Source organism: Mesoplodon mirus (genome assembly GCF_964341445.2).
Source record: "Mesoplodon mirus genome assembly, chromosome: 5".
NCBI classification, from domain to species: Eukaryota; Metazoa; Chordata; class Mammalia; order Artiodactyla; family Ziphiidae; genus Mesoplodon; species Mesoplodon mirus.
In genome coordinates, this window is record NC_138980.1 from 48,836,756 (window position 1) to 48,857,647 (window position 20,892).

The 20,892-nt window shown below is 51.1% G+C and overlaps 2 protein-coding genes across 4 annotated transcripts in view; one reads left to right on the forward strand and one right to left on the reverse strand.

Moving 5' to 3' along the window:
- Window positions 1-4,319, forward strand: part of ADAM19 (ADAM metallopeptidase domain 19) — an 88,591-nt gene extending 84,272 nt beyond the window's left edge. For all 3 annotated transcript variants that reach the window (XM_082623589.1, XM_082623590.1, XM_082623591.1), the window contains one exon: window positions 717-4,319. The gene's annotated coding sequence lies outside the window, so the exon portion shown is untranslated. The remainder of the gene's footprint in view (window positions 1-716) is intronic.
- A 2,255-nt stretch (window positions 4,320-6,574) lies between these two features.
- On the reverse strand, window positions 6,575-19,335 carry NIPAL4 (NIPA like domain containing 4). Its single transcript, XM_082623592.1, has 6 exons — window positions 19,284-19,335; window positions 15,921-16,160; window positions 12,435-12,491; window positions 11,166-11,256; window positions 8,772-8,932; window positions 6,575-7,575 (listed from the first exon to the last, which is right to left on the reverse strand). Exons 1-6 carry the CDS (start codon window positions 19,318-19,320, stop codon window positions 6,947-6,949), a joined length of 1,215 nt encoding a protein of 404 aa, XP_082479718.1. The 5' UTR covers window positions 19,321-19,335; the 3' UTR covers window positions 6,575-6,946.
- Between the last annotated feature and the right edge of the window lie 1,557 nt (window positions 19,336-20,892).

Genomic DNA, 20,892 nt, shown 5'->3' on the forward strand with positions numbered 1-20,892 from the left:
GCTTCCTGACGTAGGGCTGAACTTCCAGAACAAGAGCAAAGGACAAAAGCTTAGCATTTCTTGGTGCCTGCATGACTGTCCCTTAAATTGGTGATAGGGGTTTTTTGGTTTCATGTGAAAGGTGATGTTTAGGAGGCTGAGCTATGGTAGCTTCAAACCTGGGTCTGCAGCTGATGAGCTGAGCTGAGCGGCCCTGAGCAAATCACTCTCTTGAGTCTCCGTTTCCTTATCTAGAAAGAGGTTTTAGGAAGCAGCAATAGCCAACCCCATCGGGTTACTGTGAAGGTCAAAGGCAGTTAATTTACATTAACCGCTGGCCTATGGTAGGCTGTGCACAAACGGCCCCTCTTAATACATCTTCCCTGGGGCTGATGTATTCTTAGTCCCGGGAGTTGGGGCAGAGGGGAGCAGGTGAGGAAGCTGGCTCACTGCCCTGTGTTCCTACGAGGCCCTGGGAACTCTGCAGACTGAGCTGCAGCTTTGCTGGGAGGGAGGAGGGGGATGGCTTGTCAGCTGGGGGTTGGGGGCTGCCACCATGCCTCTCACTGCAGAGTTGATGGTCTGGACGAGCAGACATGTGGACAGACTTCTGCGGAAACCCTTCTTCTCAGGTGACAGTCTGCCACTCCTGCCCATCTGTCACAAGCCAGAGGACAGCTCCCCACTGATCCCACGGAGCTGATGGCTCTCTCCTTCTGTCTCTTTTTTCCCCCCAGTTTCCTGAATACAGGTCACAGAGGGCTGTGGGGATGGCTAGCTCGAAAATCTAGACCCGTCTGAAGGGGCTTCCCCCTTTCTGTGAGGACTCTGAACACCACAGAGGAGCCACGGCCACGGAATCTGGAGGAAGCATATGCCTGGCCACCTGTGAGCTCCCCCTCCCCCACTCCCCTCCTCCTGGAACCACTGCATCTCTGAAAAATCTCCTCCTTGACTCAGTGCCTCCTCGGCTTCCTCAGAGGCCCAGAGTGCCTACCGTCAACGGCATCCAAGTGTTGTTTTGTGCAATATTCAGCCCCAGGTAGGGAGGGCAGAGCGGAAGAGGTTGAATGGCTGCTCGTCCCCCATCCGCCCTTCAGCTGGCCCCTCGCCCCAGAGGTGCCAGTCGAGCTGGTGCAGGCTGTCTGAGCTGGCGAGCCCAGCTGGGAAAAGTCTGTTTAGCCCTTGAGGCCAGGACTCAGCTTGGAGAAGCCATCCATCCACGTCCTATGGAGGAGGGTACGCATGAGAGCTTTCCTTTGCTTCCATCTTCCTCAGAGGTCCCAGGCTGGACAGAGGCTGGGCACTTACTGTCCCTTTTAGCTTTAGATTTACTGACCCCTGGCTGGGTCACTCCAGCCAGGCCTTGGTTGAGGTCACAGCTCCTGGCTCTGTGGCCATATGTGAAAACGTCAAGTTCTCTCCTCACGCTGCTCCCCTCCCCCCACTAAAGCCCCCGCATCCCCTTGCTCCCAAGGGTCACTCTGACTCAGACAGGTACTATTTGTAGGCAGTGTAGACAGCAGGGGGAGCACAGCCCGGGCCCCCTCTGAGCCGTCAAGCCAAAGGTTTCGACTCCGCTCACCGTTCTTCTTGCTTGCTCCTCGTTTTCTCTTCTGCATTTTCCAAGTGCCTCACGCTTTTGATTTCTCCTTCCCCGCTGGGACCCGCCTAATGTGTGGTGCTGTGGAGCGTGAATCCCCGGCAGTCCCGACTTCCTGGGACTTGGTGCTGTGACCTGTAAGTCAGGGTCCTGCCTGCGGGTTGGCCACGGGATCTCCTATGCTGGTTCTCCAGAGTGTTGACCCGGGTAGACTCGGGCCATGGCTTTGGGGTCGTAGCTTTACTTTCCGTGGTGTGTGGTGACCGCAGCAGAGTGTGGGTCTTCCTTTTACTCCCTGACCTGAATCTGAGTAAGGTCCTCAGGGACAGTGGTGGGTGCAGGGAAGAGAGCGGACATCCTGGGAGGCCCAGCCTGTCCCCAGACCTGGTCACTGGCTTGAGGCAGGACCATTGTCTTCTGAGCAGAGAGCAGACCTGTTTCTAGAGATCCCTAGAGAAACAGCAGCCAGCAGCCTTGACGGGACAGAGTCTGCGCCGGGACCAGCCAGACATTTTCTCATCCTCTTCCTTGTGTTCTTTCCTCTGGTCCTGTCCTCCCCGCAGCAGGGAATGGGGGCTCTGTGGTGCTCTGCTAGCTGGGAGGATTTTCAGAGAGCCACCGGAGATGTTCTCTGGGACGGTCTCCCACCCCAGAAAGGTGCTGGGCAGCTTGGGGCCTCCCCGCCTCCTGCAGTGAACAGACGTTTGCTCTTGAAAACCTCAGTGCATGGAAGAGGCTTGAGTTTTCACTCCCAACCACTACCCCGGGGCCCCCTTATCGTCCTCTGTATACAATAGGTGCTCACTAGATATTCTTGGGTGTGTAGACAAGTGGGAGATTCAGGCTGTGCACCTGCGGCGGACACTTGGGATAGATTTAGAAAGAGCTCAGGAAAATGAAGTTCTCTTTCCTCAGGTAGTCAGGTAGTTGCGTTATTGGTGATGTTCACACCCCTGTCTTGCCAACAAGGGCCCTCGTTGCTCCCCGCAGCCGATGTCCACCACCCTTGCTGCCTGATGAGGTCAGGGGATGGCTTTCCATTTAAGCGTGCTACTCGAGACGCCCCAGGCCTCAAGGCTGGGCCCCAGAAAATTAACGGTGAAAACACCTCCCCACCGAAATCACCCTTAAACTCAACCCCCTGCCTCACTGACATTCCTGTGGCATGTCCAGCTTTTCTCCCCAATGTCAGGAGGTTGAAGGCTCTGAAGTGAAAATGCCCCAGCCACTGTGGCTGCATGAGCCTTTTGAACCTGAAATCCACCCTCCCTGGAACCATACCGGAAAGAGACGTGGGTTGTTGCTTTCTTGTTTGTTTCCGTTTTTGTTTTCCATTATTTTAATACCACCTCCATCCCATAAACATTGTACTGTGAACTGGAAAATGGTTGAATTTTCTAAATTTGATAAGACTTTCGGCAGCCGGTTCTATTTACCGTTTGACTCCTGGCTGTGTTCTGGCAGGCCGGCGGGGAGGCTGCCCAGGAGCAAGCCTGGCTGTCATAGCCCATTTTTCCCCTCCTGTGTCCATGTGCTGCTTTGAGGTGATGAAAACCAGTATGGACTTAGGGAAAGAGGCACTTTATTCGCAAGGATTACTGCAAGACTGGGGAAGGGAGTGTTGCGATAGAGGCAGTTGCATTAAGAGAATGCTCAGGTGAGCTGAGCGGCTACAAGATCTATGAGCATCCCACAGCTCAGAAGGAAGGGGCCTTTTATAGGAAGGAATGAGCAAGGCTGGAAAGAACCACATTCAGGGACCATCTTTGTGGTCAGCCTTTGGGGGAGGGGCTGTATGCTGGCTCTGGCTAAGGGTGAGTCCATCCATGCTCAGGGTCTGGTGGGAGGAGGGGAGCAGAGTGACTTAACCAGCCTTCTGTCCAGATGGAGACTGTGTAAATCTTTTTAGAAGCTAACTTAGCCTCCTGCCAGTTTTTCAACCCTAGGTGTGTTTTCCTTAAGAGCCTAGGGAGGCATCTCTGAAATGTAAACCTCAGGGGACCTCAAGGGGGATTGCACCCTCTCTCCCTGTCTCAGTGGGAGTTTTAGCCCAGGCACCGGGCTCCAGTGGTAACCGCCTGCTTGCCGTGGGTTCTTTTTAGCCTTACTGACTTCTCCCTATAAAAGAAAAGCTCCTTTCTGCCCCAGCTCTTAGAGGCTCGCAGATCTTAGTGTCTCACTGTAGACCGTACAGTACTGTCGTAGCCCTATCCCCCTGTGGCCATGGCCTCTCGCCATCTCTTGCAATAATCCTTTTGAACGAAGCCTCCCCTTAACTATGTCAGAATTTGTTCTTATTTGGCCGAGGTTATGGAAGACTTGCGCATTTTAAATTGGGGACCAGTTCTAAAGTCAGTGATGGCGTTAAATGTGTATGTAACAGCTCTGCTGGACACCCAAGAAAGTCAAGAGTATGCCAGCTGGAAAGGTGCTCCACCCATCCTTAGGGAACCGTGCAAACGAGAGGTTCTGCAGAATCCAAGCCAAGTGCCCCCGAAGTCACCCTTCCATGCATCCTCTCTTACCATCCACTGTGTGTATGTACGTGTGTGTCTGGGATCCAGGGCAATGTGAATTTTCTTTTTATTTGGGAGATTGTTCACAGAAAACAGATCCTCTTTTCTCTCGTCCACCTATTAATTGTTTACAATATTTGTATATCTATGCAAAATACTTGAATGGGCTGTGGTGCCTTTTTTCCTTGTTTGTATTTAATTAAATTGTCATTTGAAATGTTGTCTGGTTTGGCAACTCTTGTTTGTTTCTTTGTTTTAATGTTGCACTGGCCAGCCTGGATAGGATCCATCACCGAGGACTCCTCAGAAGAGTTCCTACAGAGACCGTCTGTCCAGCCTGTGAGGCCACCACGGAAGACCTTGAGCCGTAGGAAAGCCCTGGGTTTTCCCATGTCCAGTCGAGGGAGCTGTTTGTCTTTGCACCTGGACACAGGCCAGTCTAGTTTTAATAGGTCTGGGGGTCACTCAAGGCATGAATGATATAGATCGACCTTGAGGATTTGTGAGAGCTTAAAAGTATTCACGTGAAGCTCTTAGCACTGTGGTTGGCTTCTCATAAGGGCTCAGGCATAAACAAGCAATGGGTGTCTTCCACTGACGCTATTCCCCAAACAGCCTTTCCCTCTCTAGTGAAGGCGTGGCTGTAGAAGGCACTGGAGGGACTTCCTTGGCAGCCAGAACTCTCCAGAGATTGGGGACTGGCCCCCCCGGCACTAGAGGAACCAGTTTAATTGTTCCGTGTCCAAGGAAAGCCAAGACGTAAGTATCAAGTAAACACACTCAGAGGTCTTTATTCCTGACCCTGCAGACCACGCTCTCAGGGCCTTCAGATTACAGTCATTCTCAAGATCCAACATGTTGCACTGATTTTAGTTACACAGAGAAATCCACATTCATTAAAAACTGTGGCTTTGAGGCTGGCGGTGCAGGAAGCCAGTCTGTTCCTTGGAGCTCCAAGGCCAGCAACAGTTTGGCCTGGGCTTGGCTATGCTCAGGGCACAGGACGTAAACACAGGCACGGGTGTGGAGTTACACAGGGGAGGCTCTGCACCAGCTTGGGGGCTGAGGGCCAGGTCTTCCTTCTTTACAGATATACTGGCTCCCTTACCTCCCTGTCAATGGTCCTCATATCAACTCTCACATTCTTGATGCTGGAGAGAAGACAGGAAGGGAGGGGATATTAATTATATCTCTCTCCAGCTGCTCGTTTTGTTTTTTTTTGTGGTACGCGGGCCTCTCACTGTTGTGGCCTCTCCCGTTGCGGAGCACAGGCTCCGGACGCGCAGGCTCAGCGGCCGTGGCTCACGGGCCCAGCCGCTCCGCGGCATGTGGGATCTTCCTGGACCGGGGCACGAACCCATGTCCCCTGCATCGGCATGTGGACTGTCAACCACTGTGCCACCAGGGAAGCCCAGCTGCTCTTGTTTTTTGACTGCCTCTGGTCAAATGTGAGGGGACCAAAGGCAGTCCCCAAAGCAGGTGGTGGTGGAGCAGTCGTGACACACTGCTTCCCAGTGTGGGCAGCTCATCAGTGGAGCTAGGAACTTGGTGGCGATCTGGTCAACAGCCAGACTGCACCCCGTGCCGAGCTTACACCCCCCGACTTGGTCACTGAAGTTCAAAGCTGATCCCACTGGCCAAGCCTCTAAGGCTTCAGCCCAGAAGTTACCCAGAGGGGACTTCCCTGGCAGTCCAGTGGTTCAGACTCTGCACTTCCACTTCAGGGGGTGCGGGTTCAATCCTTGGTCAGGGAACTAAGACCCCACATGCCGCACAGTGTGTCCAAAAAACAAAAACAAACAAGTTACCCAGAGCCTTTTCCACCTGGGTTCTTGGTTCGCCACCAGAGTAAACACAAAAGTTAGCCCCTGGTTTCCAGAGAGCCTGTGTCTGCTTTCCTGAGTGCCCCTCACTCTTCTCCCCATCTCCCCAAATCATACTTTGGTTTTACTCCTTGAGGAAAAGGAAAGTGCGTTCTGCTCGACAGCCAGGCTACTTTTAAGAGCAGTGCAATCGCTGTTCTCTTTGGAGAGTGGGCAAAATGAAACACTGGGCTTGGCCAGCAGAGCTTGGCTGGGAAGCACCTTTTGTTGTGTTGTTTTGAGTTCTTAGATACCTGCCTGAATGTCTCCATGACTGACTCCTTAGGAAGTATCTAGAGAGGGAAGGGTGGGGAAGGGGTGGGGGGGATGGAAACAGATGCTGACCTCCAGGCTGGCTGCTCCGGGAATGAGGCTGGTGGAAATGTTCCCTGAGACATCAGGTGGCTTTCACAGTAAGCAGGTCAGCTGAGGTCTTGCCTCTCTGTCTCCGAAGATGAGGTGGCAAATGCAAAAAGACCTTTTACAATAATTGTGTGTCTGTTGGTTCTGGATGGGAGGCATGGTGAGTTGCTCTCTGGGCCTCGGAGGGCCAGCTGCACTTCAGTCTTGGGCTCAGGAACGGTGAATCAGTCTCAGGAGAAGAACCAGTGCGAAGGATTTCCTGATGACCAACATTTCAGGGAAGTTCTTGGCTTGTGCTACATTCAACGGATCAAATCCTATCTTCTTCCCAACAACACAGAGATGGCATCGAGGAAACAAGTAGGACGGGAGGTCCAGGGGACCTGCTGGCACCAAGGTGAAGTAGGGTATTTGGTCACTGAGGCTGTGTTTCCAGGAGGTTCTGCCGCCACTGCTCACTGGGTAGGGATTTTTCTCCCGGAAACAGCGGTGAGGTATAAATGAACGTCTCAAGAAAAGAGAGCCCACTGGTAAGAGTTGTGTTGAAAATAACCAGGTGGCTCTGAAATTGAGCAGTCAGGCTGTACCACAGGGCTCACCCTCTCAGTCATGTATTCCAAGCTTTACGAATGGATGATAAACACTTTGGGCTTCTTTCCTGGTGATGGGGCGCTGGAGAGTTCTATATTGTCCACAAGAACATTCTTGTCTTCGAGTTTAACGATGCTGGGCTCTGGGGCGGGAGCGGGGGTTGGGTTTTTGTGCATGTGGGGCAGGCTGGTCTGGCTCATGTCCAGGTCTTTGAAAGCGTGAAGCATGAACACACCCAGGATGATGGTGACAAAGCCAGAGAGGGTGCCCACAATGTCCACGGCCGACATGCTGTGCCACTCCTTGAAGAGGATAATGGAGGAGGTCACCACCATCGAGGTGAAGAACACGTAGTAGATGGGGAACACCAGGGAGGTATTATAGATGTCCAGTGCCTTGTTGAGGAAATTGACCTGAGTGCTGAGCGAAAGTGCCAGCACGAGGGACAGGATGTAGGGGAGAGGGTGCCGCACGACTGGCAGCCCCTGGAAGAAGTTTTTAATGGTGATGCCCAGACCCTTGACGGCGGACACAGAGAAGGCCCCGATCACAGAGCAGATGACAATGTAGATGAGGATATTCCTTTGTCCATAACGTGGGGCGATGACGAAGATGAGGATGAGGCAGGACACCAGCAGAAGCACAGCAAACACGATGTACCCTTTGTGGGGGATGGAGACAGGGAACCTGACCTGGGAGGATGCCAGTAGGCTCTAGAGCCCCCACCCATGGCAATAGGATGTCTCATTAAGAACCTAGGCTTGGGACTTCCCTGGCGGTCCAGTGGTTAGGACTCCATGCTTCCAACGCAGTGGGTGCTGGTTTGATCCATGGTCAGGGAACTAAGATCCCACATGCCACCTGGTGTGGCCAAAAAAATTAAAAAAAAAAAGAGAACGTGGGCTCTGGAGTCAAACATGGGTCCCAGTTCCAGCAACACAACTTCTTTTTTTTTTTTTTTTTTGGTATGCGGGCCTCTCACCGTTGTGGCCTCTCCCGCTGCGGAGCACAGGCTCCGGACATGCAGGCTCAGTGGCCATGGCTCACGGGCCCAGCCGCTCCGCGGCATGTGGGATCTTCCCAGACCGGGGCACGAACCCGTGTCCCCTGCATCGGCAGGCGGACTCCCAACCACTGCGCCACCAGGGAAGCCCAACACAACTTTTTAATAACTTGTACAAGTTATTAATTAAACCCCCAAGACCTCGGTTTCCTCTTTGTAAAATAGGATTAATATTAGGACCTTCCTCATAGGAGTTTTCTTGTAGGATTAAATTAATACACGCAATTGACGGAAAGCCACCCCTCCCATTTACATGTTGAGTGCTAATCCCTAATGCGATGGTATTCGGAGGTGACGTCTTTGGGAGGCGATTCAGGCATGAGGGTAGAGCCCTCAGGAAGGGAATACTGCCCTTATAAAAGGGATTCCAGAGAGCTCCTTTGCCCTGTACACCGGATGAGGACACAGCGAGAAGCTGGCCATCTATGTACAAAATCTATCGGGCCTTGATCCAGGACTTGATCGTGACCCCCGGAACTGTGAAACATAAATGTCTGTTGTTTATAAGCCACCCAGTCTATGATATTCTGTTAAAACAACCTGAACTAAGACAATGCAAACAAAGCATTTAGAACAGTACCTGGCACATAACAAATACATAATAATAGCATCCATACCTATCAGACTGGGAACCTGTAAGCTAGCCTCAGTACCAGCCCATCAGCTTTCCTCCCTGAGCTTGCTTCCTCCTCCTCCACATGGCAGCACCTGATATGGCCAGACCCCAGTCAGACCTTTAACATGGTTCATGCCCAGCCCAGTGCTTTTCTGCTCACTGGGAGCCTGGAGCCTACCTGTATCTTTCATCTTGGCAGCCATCTCCATGATGGTGGTGATCTTCTCTTCCTCGGGGGCATGTATCACCATCACTGTGCTGCCGGCCACACAGATCACACAGCCCAGCTTCCCCAGCAGGTTCAGACTCTCTCCCAGGAAATATGAGGAAAGGATGGCACTGCAATGTGAAAGTGGAGAAAGGGATTACAGCAGCCAGCCCAGTCCCAGTGTCCTGGAGAAAAGTGAGGGCTGAGCAAGGGCTCACTACTCTCACACGTGGAAGCTTTTCTAGACCCCTAGGAAATGTGTGAAATAGAAACTTATTTAGGGGAGGGTTACAGTGTGGGCTGGAGGAATCGACAACATACATGTGAATTTCTTTCATTTTAGAGACTGACAATATCCCCAAAGAGAAGAGTTGGAAGAGCCCTTCAAAGCACTCTTGTCTAACTTCCTACCCAATGAGCACATCTTCTCTTAACATTGCAAACAGAAGCCTTTCAGCCTTGGCTTGTATACCTCTGATGGCAAGCAGCTCCCCCCTTCACAAGGCAAATGAATCCACTGTAGGTTCATTCTGTTATTAACCCAAAATATGGTAGTTTCTACTCATCCCATATCTATTCCTTGAGCCATACAAAACAAATCCATTCCTTCTTCCATTTGTATATGCCAATATAAACAACCACAGTGACACTTGGGCACACTTTACATACTAGATATTGTGCTAAGAACTTCCCAGTTATTATCTCACTAACATCTTGCAACTCTGAGAAGTAAAATATACTTACGTCCATTTTATAGATGAGAAAACTGAGTCCCATAGAAGCTTAAATGATGGCAAGATCATACAACTGGTAAGAGACGAGCCAGGATTTGAACTCAAGTTCTAATTATAAAGCCTACGGTTTTTCCTCTACACCTCACTGAGAAGAATTCTCCTGACTTCCTTGAGTCTTTTCTGGACAAAACACCTCCAGTTCCTTGCTGTTCCTTGGTGATGTGACTTTCATTCCCATCACAACCTCCAAATGAGCAGCAAAGGTGAAGGAAGAAGGGTGGTGAGACAAGACAGGTATACTCGCTGGGGCATGCTTCTGTTTCTTTAAACAGGTGGCATTAGTTTAGGGCAAAAATCTTGGCTGACCTAAGGTAACCCAATGAGCCTCATGAGTCCTGCTTAAAGGTATCAGGAAAGAGGGAATTGATGTCTAACCTCCTTTGAATGTCTCCCATCTCTCCTCTAAAACTCCCAAAAACATTTTACCCACAATGGCTGTTTGCCAACCAGCGCCCGGTAGCATTAGCAAAGGCAGAGGTGACACAGTGGAGGATCCCCTGCCGCTCCAACTTCTGGGATGGGAATCTGTAAACTAATCAGATACGCAATACTGGTATCACAGCTACATCAGCCAACCGTGCCATGTGAGTCACGGCTCTATCTGGTTTTTGACTGCATAAATGCTGCAAAATTGTCATCAAGCTGGTAAAACAAAACAGGAAATTACAGGTACTGGGTGTGGTGGGCTAGGGACTTACCGGGGCTCCAAGGTTAGGGTGACAATCAGAGCCAGCTTCAAATGGGGCTCAGGATCCCCACAGAGGAACTGTGTTTGTAGCTTGGGAGGAACGGGGCAATGGGAAGCACACACATTTAATGTCAGCTATCTTTAATCCCATCAAACATTTTCCAGGCAATGGGGCCTAGTGGTTAAGCACCCAGACTCTGAAATTAGACTGCCTGGGAGGGAATCCTGGCCCAGCCTCCTGGGACCTGGGTGACCTCAGCCAAGATGCTTAACCCCTCTTGGCCTCAGGTCTCCCCTCCTTTCTAATTAGTAGGGATGCTGTGAGGATTAAATGAGGGAATACATTTAGAACATTTAGCACAGAGTAAACCCTCAATATATGTTAGCTGTGGTTATTCTTCAGTGCCAGTTCTGTACTATGCACTTTCTGTGCATCATCTCATTTAGTCCTTAAATCAATGCCTTCAGGCAGGTATTACGAACATCCCCACTTAGCAGATGGGTAATTGAGGCGCAGAGTAGTTAAGTGACCTGCCATGTAACTACAAAGTGGCAGAGAGAAGGTTAGAACACGGGGAGGGTTAATCTAGGGCTTGTACTTTCAACTTGTGTGCTTCTCCTATTGGGGCACCAAAACACTGACATGAGACATTCAGCCTGGTGGCAGGGGAAGCCCTTCCACCTGGTTTGGGCTTGGCCTGCCCCTTCACTGCCCAGGCAGCAAACAATCCAAGGGTGCGGAGCTCTGAACAGCACACTGCCTCTTTCTGGAAGCTGGGACTGACCCAGGTCCTTGACTGCAAGTAGCAATTGACCCCATGTGCAGTTCCGGACATCAACAAACTGAAAATAGGAAGAGACAGCAAGAGAGGTGACCACAACCTTATGAGGATACTCAGCGCTCCCAGCGGTGTGACGACTGTCGCAGGAGCAAATGCATAGGCCCCAAAGTTGGCAACTTCTCCGGCAGCCACTAGGAAATTAAGGGGGAAGAGAGGTCACAGTGGCTCTGATGCCCCATCTCCAGCCCAAATGAATCTGGGTGGAGACGGCTTCATTCAGTGTTCAACCATTCACAGAATCCCAGACCAGCATTCCTTAAAATCCCGACCCTTATGCTGTCTCCCTGCACAATCTGATCTGAAGGTCAGGCCCAGATGATCCTGACCAAATCCTCCCATGTTAAAGATAGGGAGGTGGCCTAGAGTCCAGGGTCACATGGTGCCTTCTGGTTCTTGAGGTCCCTTGGCTTCTAGCCTAGGCACGGTTAAGTGTATCTCAGGGACTGCCAATGATTGGTCTGTATCTTCAAGGTAAGCTCTAGAAAGTGTTAATTATCAAATGAAGACACAGCTACGGTTATTGATTCTCCAGGTACCAAATGGTCCACGGAGCCGTCTTTCCCAGAGGAGTTATGGATAGTCTAGATTGACAGGCAGGTGGTTAGAAAGTCAGACATTCCCAAAGGGCCTCCTTCTCCCCATATGAGTTTCCAGTTTGCAGACTCCTGCAAGTGCCTCTTCTGTCTCCCTGCTCGTAGGGAATGACCTGGGTCTGCCCTTTGAAAGCAGATGATGAATGTGATAACTCTGGCTAAGACAGGGATCAAAACCTGACTTAGGGGATTACAAATCGAAAGCTGGCTAATTTTCCATCCCAAAGAATTAGGGTTTGAAAGCCAGAGAGGGTGGGCGGAAAGGAATGTGTGAATGTGAAAATGTGGGCAAACCTTAGGTGGCAGACCAGCCATGTTCTAAGTGAGCCAACAATTGCCTGTGGAATGGGGCAGCTGACTTAGAGGAGTCCCAGGCTGTGCCCTGCAGGAGTCCAGAAGCCTCCAGCGGGCAGTCAGAGCTCCCTGAATTTCAAGGGAAGTTGAGAAATTACACCTTTATCACTACCAGCTCTGTAACAAACCTCTCTGGGGACAGATGCTTTATGGATGAAAGACTGACTTTGCATGGAGAAAGTGACCTGAGATGCAGGTAAAATGTTCTACCTGCAAAGACTCTTTAGATTCTCCCCCCAGAAATCTGGGCCTTGGATTCATATTTTGCACAATAGAGAAAGAAATGCCCCATCCACCCCTCCTTTCATCTCTGCCTCTGTCACCAATGGGGCACTGTCTTTAGTAGCAAAGAACCCACTTACTGGTGAGAAATCCAGCCCACCACATCGCATCCTTCAGGTAGCCGTAGCCTCCATCCACTGTAGAAAGGAATGGGCATGAAGTTAGAGGTTGGCCATACTTTCTCAGGACCTTTCCTTCTCTACCTTCACTCGCCAGTCTCTTTAAGGGTTCAGTATATGTCAGCTGTGGTGAGTCCTCCAGGCTTGCTTCTGGCCCCTGCCCTGGGTGAGTTCATCCCTTCCAAAGTTTTAAATTCCATCTAGATATCCTATTTCATATATGCACCCTGATCCTTTCTCCTTAGTCCTGATGTATATCCAGTTGCTTACCTGACAACTCTTGGGTCTCACACAGGCATCTCAAACTCTGTCCTAAATGGAACTCTTGATTTTTAAATGCTCCCTACCCACCAAATGAAGCTCAGTAAGTGGCACCTCCGTGTACCTAGTTGCTTAAGCCAGAAACCAGGGAATCACATCTGACCCTCCCACTACTCCACCTTCTGCATCCATTCCATCCTGCTGATTCTGTCTCCAAAATGCATTTCACATATGTCCACTCCACTGCCACCACCCAACTCCCAGGCACTATCACCTCTGGTCTGGGTTGAGGCAACCGCCTCCTAGGACTCCTCTGGTTCTTCTCTTGTCCCTTTATAATCCATTCCTTTCATAGTAGCCAGGAGTCTTTGCCTCTCACTGTTGTGGCCTCTCCCGTTGCGGAGCACAGGCTCCGGATGCGCAGGCTCAGCGGCCATGGCTCACAGGCCCAGCCGCTCCGTGGCATGTGGGGTCTTCCTGGACCGGAGCACGAACCCGCGTCCCCTGCATCGGCAGGCGGACCCTCAACCACTGCGCCACCAGGGAAGCCCAGCCAGGAGTCTTTTAAGAATTATGTCACTCCTCAGCTTCTAGCTGGCCAGTGGCTTCGAAATGCTCTTAGGATAAAGACCAGAACCCCTAACAAGCCTGTTCATAGTGTTGACCCTGCTCACTTCTCCAAAGGCATCTCCTGCCACACTTCCTACTACAGTCTAGCCACTCAGGCTGTCTTTGAGTTCTTCAAAAATGATGAGCTCTTTTTGGCCTTAAGGCCTTTGCATGTGCTTTTCCGTGTTTGGAATAGTCTTCTTAACAATATTTGCCTATATCTACACTTACTCTACAGGTCTCTGCTTGAATGTTGCTTCCACTAAAATGCCCTCCCTGGTCCCCTTATCTTTATTGTTTCCTCTTGGGATTCTCTCTCGTCACACTCAGTTCTTCTCCTTAATGACACTTGTCATTTATAATTTGAATTGATCTATTTATTTTCTGAAATTTCCCCCACTAAAATGGAAGCTCCATGTAGCCAAGAATTGTCTTTGTTCACATGATGGACTCAGAGCCTGGCACATGGTCAATACTCAGTATTAGCGATGAGGATGAGGATGAGGATGATTAGGGTGGGTTTTAGACGGTTTCGTGAAAATCCCAAACTTGTATGTTGCTTTTTGTGAATGCCCATTTTTCTAAGATGGTCTTTAATGTTCATCAGGTTCCGCAAGCAGTCAGAATCTCCCATAAACGTTAAGTGCTCTGAGAGCATTTTACTGAGTTGAAATCTCAGAAGATACTGAAAGAGCAGACTGGAGGAAAAACTGATTCCGGGGAAGCTGCCTTTCTGATGGTCAATGATACTCGCTCTGCTCTCTCCTGAGTGGGAGCAGCTATTTTTCTGGCACTCTGGGAGGTCTCTGGCCTTTCAAACCCTTGTCCAGAAGAGGAGCTAGAGCAGCAATGACCACTGATCCTGACTTCATGCCCACACCTCACAGCTCTCCATTTTAGAGCACACCTGGCTCTAGTCCTGGGTATCCAACTGTCTGTCAGGCTCTCCCACTTAGATCCCAGTAAAACTAATACTAGTGCTTACTCCACGCTAAGCATCTTTCTAAACATACTACACATCTTCACAACAAGATATAGCTGGAACTATTCCTACCCCCATTTTTTCAGATGAGGAAACTGAGGCAGAAAAACTATTTTTCTTGCCCAGGATCATATCACCTGGAATTGAGGAGCTAGAATTGGAACACAAATAGTCTGCTTCCAAAGCTCAGTGTCCCATAGAACATTAAACTGAACACGTCCAAACCTGAACACATCATCTTCCTATAAACCTGCTCCTCCTGCTTTCTTTGTCTCAGAAAATAGCACCATCATCTCCCCAGTTGCTCAAAGCAGAGCGCTCTGAGTCACCTGGACTCATTTTTTCATCCTCCCCTTGGGGCCAGGCAACACCAAACCCAAACCCAGTAAGTCCTACCTTCAGAATCTATCTCTGGACTTCACCACTTGTTTCCATTCCCACTGCAATTTCCTGGCCCAAGTTCTGTTGTTTTGCTCCCCAGATTGGTCTCCCACCCTCCAGTCTTGTCTCCTAATCCACTCTGCACCCAGCAACCAGAGATCTTTTCAAATCGTATATCGAACTATGTCACTCCCCTGCCTAAAGCCTTTGTCACTTACAATTACACTCAAACTCTGGAGCCCAGTTTACAAGACATTTCATGAGCTGGCCCCCACCCCATCTCTTACCCCTCCATGCTCTAGCCATCCTGAGACAGTTTCAGCTTCTAATATCACTCATGCTCTCTCACCCCTGGGCCTTTGCACATGCTCTTCTTTCTGCCTGGAATACTACTTCTTTCTCTTTTCCCCTCACCTTGTTATCTCCACATCATGTAGGTCTCAGCTTCTAAATCAACTCCTACAGAAAACCTCCCCTACCCCCCAAGCCTGGCTTTACATGCCCCTCCAAAATATTGCTATAACATTCTGCATTTTCCCCATGATAGCATTTAACATGCTACAGAACAACTGTTTATCGACTTGCCTGTCTCTCCCACTCAACTCAATGCCCCACAAGGGCACTGTGTCCCCAGGTCAAGCATGGCACCTGGCACACAGCTGGTACACAATGAATGATGATTAAATGAACAAATTTTTAAACATAGGATTCCTTTTCTCAACAATTGTTTCATGGATACATGTCTTATTTTTCAAACAAGCAAATCCCTGTGGACAGAGACTCAGTACTTCTTTTGTAGCCTATAAAGGAGCTCAGATTGATAGTACGCGAGGACACACCAGTGTCTGACATTGTTCTGGGCAAAGGTATTATATTCCCATTTTGTAGGGAAATTGTGACTTGCCTGTGATGACACAACTGGTAAGAAATAAAACCAGGACTAGACCTGGGGTTTCTGATTCTTGGCCCCGAGACTTTTCCCTGTCTTCACCCCAATTAACTGATCGTGTAGTTCTCAGGAACTACTGGATTATAAAGGAAGGTCTCCTGTTGGTGGTGGATCGGCCTCCCAACGGGACTGACAATGAGCCTTTTGTGCCTATCTAGGACAGGTTCTCAAACCGCTACAGTGGACCCCGTGAAGGGAGGTTCACAGGGCTGGCCGAGGGCTCACCACCCAGCACCCCATCCACCCCCGCCCCCCAGGAACCTACCAGCCCGCGTAGCACCAGAGGCCACCAGTCGCTGGAGGCCCTTCTTCTTGAGGATGACGCTGCTGCCGATGAGGAAGCTGGACAGGATGGCCAGCCCCAGGCCGACGTAGAAGCTGTAGTTCTGCCTGAACCTCTCCTGCCAGCTGTTGGGGATGACATTGATGGGCGCCCTGGGGCTGAGGTCACTGATGACCTGGCACAGGACTTGTTGGGAGGAGCAGTATAGGCTGATCAGGGAACCTAGGGAAGACCACGGTGAGAGTCACGCTGGGGACATTTGCATGCAGGCTAGGGACTTTATCTTCGTGAACTCATCAAGTGCTTCCAACCATGTGTCAGATAAGTGCTGTCTTTGATTCCCCTTTCATAGATGTGGAAATGGAGGCCATGAGAGGTCGGGAACCTTGCCTAAGAACACAGGCTGTGTGACTCTAGAACTCCAGCACCTCACCACTAAGCCAGACTGATGCCCCCCACACACCACGCAGGGTCCCCACAGCGCTCAGGCCTCATCGAATCCAACCTCCTGGCCTCCACAGGAATCCCCTCCCAGCCTCTGGGCACATGGGCCTCCAACAGCTCAGGATTATACAGGGATTCTCCCCTCCCAGAGGCCTCTTCGCTTACGTATCCCTAACTGCAGCCACAGTGCAGAGTCCTGACAGGTAACAGGAGGGAGTGAGGCTGGAGTCCACAGCCCCTCCTAGGCCTGATGATGAAATACGAGCATCCTTGTTTGTCAGAACCGACCATCCCCAGGCCTTACTTCGAAGACCTCTGGTGCTTGTGGTCAGGGCTGAGGCCTCCTTCAGGCCTCAGAGGGCTCAGTGTCCCTGCCACCCCATGCAGGATCTGTCTTTAGCTCTCCTTCCAAGTCCTAGAGTCCATGAGAGTCAATCAGTTCTCATGCCCTTGAGCCAGCACACCCTTGCTGGCTCTTCTGGCACAAATACCAAGGACAACAGGACAAACTTGGGCATGAGGGGCAGACCCTCAGTCAGAAGAACTAAGCTGCCCAAGTTCAAGGAAACTGTACAAAGCACAGGCAATAATCCTCTGGTACTCCCAGGGCCCACCACCCTGGGGCTTCTCAGGAGCATCCCTATCATGGAAACGGCAGAGTGGTCATGCCCAGGGTTTTAGCTGAAGAAACTGGGGCCCTCATAAGCTTGGTAACCTGCCTAAGGCTACACTGGTGGTAAGTGGTGAAGCCAGAATTGCTTCCCTAGCCCATATAATGCCGAAGTTCATGCTCTCAGTCACCAGCAGCCCCCCCCCACAGCAGGTGGCAAGGGGGATGGGGTGTCGTTTAGCTTCTTGAAGGTTACCTTAAAACATGAGCTCCCTGCTAACATTTAAAAATCAGGAGATTTCCCATGAAAGTCCAGCTTCAGGGCTGCCATGCTTACTCTGCTGGGCACATGGTCCCATAGGCAACAGTAAGCTGTGGCTCAGCAGTGGTTTTGCCCCTAGACAGGACATGCTCTTTGCGATTCCCGAGTCCACACACGGCTCCCTTCAGTCATTTTTGTTATGTGCTCGGCCCCTATAAGCATCTGAGTTTGTGACCTTTGGTAGTAGAAGGTCTTTCTCAAACTGTGGGTCACAAAGACCCAGGCTCGTGTGCCAAGGATGTAGGCCCGGGCCAGGCACTTCCCCTTGAACCAAGCTAGATCTCTAGGCCTGCACTAAAAGGGCCCAAAGTCCAAAAGGTCAGGCAGCTTTAGCTTTGGCATATCTAGAGCACAGAGTGGCATCTTGGCGTAACAAAGTAAGGGCACTGTTGCCCTTTCTTCCATGGCACAGAAGCACAGAACAGCAGAGCTGGAAAAGCCCTTAGACGGCATCCTGTCTAACCCTCTTTCTTTTCAGCTGGGGAAACTGAGGCCCTGAGATGGGGAAGGATTTGCTTGAGTCTCATAAAAGCCTGGTGGCAGAGCTGGGTTTGGAACCCACCAGGGGACGCCCATGTGTCTTCTGCAGTGGGAGACCTCTCTTTCCAACACCTGTGTCACCATCCAGAGAAGATGAGACAAGAAACCATCTGGGTCCCTAATCAAACTTGTTCTGACTGCTCACTCCTGTTCCTCAGTTAGGGCAAGAGTCAAATCCTGGGAGTTCCCTGAGTTCAGGAAAAGAGCCAGAACCTGGGAGGATGTGGGCCAAGGAGGGTGACTCCCAAGAGGAAGGCCAAGCCCATTTCCACCCCCTTCCCCTGCCCTCCTGAAGGTTCATCTCCAGCAGGTGGAGCCAAAGGGTGGGCTTGGCTCTTTGGGGGAGGCCTGAGGCATCCAAGGGGCACAGTGCCCTCCATCAAGTCAAGTCCTCCCACAGGGGTAAAAAGAAAAGGAGAGAGGGCTGATGGCCAAAGGAAATCCAGTTCTGAGGAGGGTGCTCATCTTGACAAATGGGTGTTGGGCCAGATGATTCCTGCTTCTCTTCCAGAATATGCTAAGACTGGGGAACATGTTTTTCCCCAGGGGAAGACGAGGCTGAAAATGGACTGCATCATTGTTCAGAAAACCAAGGCCAGCCAACACCCAAAAGGCCCGCTTTGAAAGCTTCACTGGAGAAAAGAAGTTAGAAAAACAGGGATATCCCACAAGCTGCATACCAAGACCAGGTAGGAAAATGGAGAAATACCAAGAAAGGAGGTGAGCACAGTACAGGTTTTAGAATCCAAGAGCCCTGGTTCCATATTCCATTTCCCCACTGTATTACCTTGAGCAAGTTAATCAGACTTTTCAGAGCCTCATTTTCCCTACTTCCAGAATGGTGACAGTAAGGTAATAATATCTACCTGCCTTCTAGAGTTGTGTTAAGGATTAACTGGCATAATGCAGGTAAAGAGCCTAGTCTACTACCCAGGTTCATAATAAGAACTTGAGCGTAAAGCCCAGAATATTTCCTTATCCTTTCCTGGGTTGTTCTTTCCCTCCTTTTCCTAAAAGGTGGATGTGGGTTTGGGGGTGGTGAGTCTCTGCGCCCTCTACCCTGTCTTTGGTGAGCCCCAGGGGGACAGACCTGGGCAGGTACTAAAATCTGAAGCAACTATACATAAAAGACACCGCCCCGCCCCCACCTCTTGGTAGACCCGCTCCAGTCGATAAATCCCGCCTCTTCCCTCCCACGCACGTCCCCCTTTCTCCCATTCCCCCCTCAGCTACCCAGCTCCAAAGAGGGGGAAAGTCAGCCTGAACCCTGCTCCTTCCCAAGACGGGCCTGAGAACTGGGTGGGGGACGACGCATGAGGACCCCCTCCCCCGTTTCGGTCCCCCTGGCAGGAGAGGACGCAGAGGAAAGGAGCAGCAGGGAGGGAAGGCGGAGCGCAGAGCGCACGGGGTCCCCGCTGGCCTCACGCACCGTTCTCGCAGCTGGCGTTGCTGGCCGGCAGCTCCATGGGGCGGACGGTGCCCCGGCTCCCCGGCTCCCCGGCTCCGGAGCAGGTGGCTGAGGTTTGTCCCACGCGTGGCCGGTGTGCGAGGAGCAGCCGGGGTCGGACCCGGGGGTGGGGAGAATGACGCGCCCCAGAGGGGGAGGGTCCCCGGGGAGGAGCCGCCCGGCCTCTTGGGCAACTCCGTGGGCCTGGGGCCCTGTGCTCGAGTTGCCCGCGGAGGGGCGCATGCCCTCCGGGGGCGCGGAGGCTGCCTGGCTCCCGGAGAGGGCGTCACCACCTCGCCCCAGGCAGGAGGCGAGGGGGCGGGTCCCCGGGCACCGCCTCTCCTCGAGACGCCGGACCAGCACCTAGACAGTTGATGGGCTCCAGGGTGGCTGGAGAGGGGGCAATTTTCTGGCTGAGGTAGAAGTGGGAACGTGGGGACTAAAAGGGGGGACTGCTGCCAGTTGGGGCTCTCTCGGGCCATGGGGATCCAGGACACTGGGTTTTTTCCTTCCTGCCTGCCTTCCTGGCTTCCTACCTCCCTGCCTTATTTATTCATTTAACGTAGGTCTGATCTGCACTGGGGCACTAATATGCAACATGCACATAGTAGGTGCTCAATAAAGGGCGATACATATATGTGGAATGAATGGGCTATACAAGCTTGATAAATTGAATGAAAGAAGGAAATGAAGTAATTGGAGACCAAAATGAATCAAACATATTCCCTGTCCCCCAAGAACCTTATATATTATTAATAGGGGAAACAAAATGGGATCAACTATCCAGAGACTGGTGTTTTCCAAATCACCATCAAAAAGAAAAATGGTGGTGATTGAAAGTATATTTGTTACTGTGGGTGCTAGTAAAAAAAGTTCGAGAAACACTGAGCTGGACCTTAAAAACACTTGTGTATTGCTTGCTATAGGCCAGGCACAGCTGTTAGCGCTGAAAAATCCCAGTTCATTTAATCCTCATGACAAACTTACTTGTAGATTTAGGATTTATAGAAAGGACACTGGGGCACAGAGTGATCTAGTAACTTGCCCCGGGGTCCTAGCTAGGAAGCAGAACAGCCAAGAGGAAATGCACGCTCCCGGCAGCCACGCCAAGCCTGGCCTTTTAGGCTGAAATAACCCTGCTCCCAAGTAGTGGGGACGGCCAAGAAAGTAGTGGTGGGCGCCCATAGGTCACTGGCCTTCTGGAGGAAGTAGCTTTTAAAAGTAGTTATTTAGGGCTTCCCTGGTGGCGCAGTGGTTGAGAGTCCGCCTGCCGATGCAGGGGACACGGGTTCGTGCCCCGATCCCGGAAGATCCCACATGCCGCGGAGCGGCTGGGCCCGCGAGCCATGGCCGCGGAGCCTGTGTGTCCGGAGCCTGTGCTCCGCAACGGGAGAGGCCACAGCAGTGAGAGGCCCGCGTACAGCAAAAAAAAAAAAAAATAAAAATAAAAAAGTAGTTATTTACTGATTCTTCACTCTGGGCCAGATACTGTACTAAAGGCTTACAGGCATTATCTCATTTAAGCCTTCTGTGAGGCAGGTGCTAATCTCCATGGTACAGATGAGGGAAAACGGTATTAAAATTTTTTTGA

What these genes read in the sequence shown, in the direction of transcription:
- NIPAL4 (XM_082623592.1), bottom strand. Translation starts at nt 19,320, where the DNA reads ATGGAGCTGCCGGCCAGCAACGCCAGCTGCGAGAACG. An exon ending in CAACGCCAGCTGCGAGAACG is followed by an intron (nt 16,161 to 19,283) that starts GTGCGTGAGGCC and finishes GGTCTTCCCTAG; the next exon opens with GTTCCCTGATCAGCCTATAC. An exon ending in CTCTGGTGCTACGCGGGCTG is followed by an intron (nt 12,492 to 15,920) that starts GTAGGTTCCTGG and finishes TCCTTTCTACAG; the next exon opens with TGGATGGAGGCTACGGCTAC.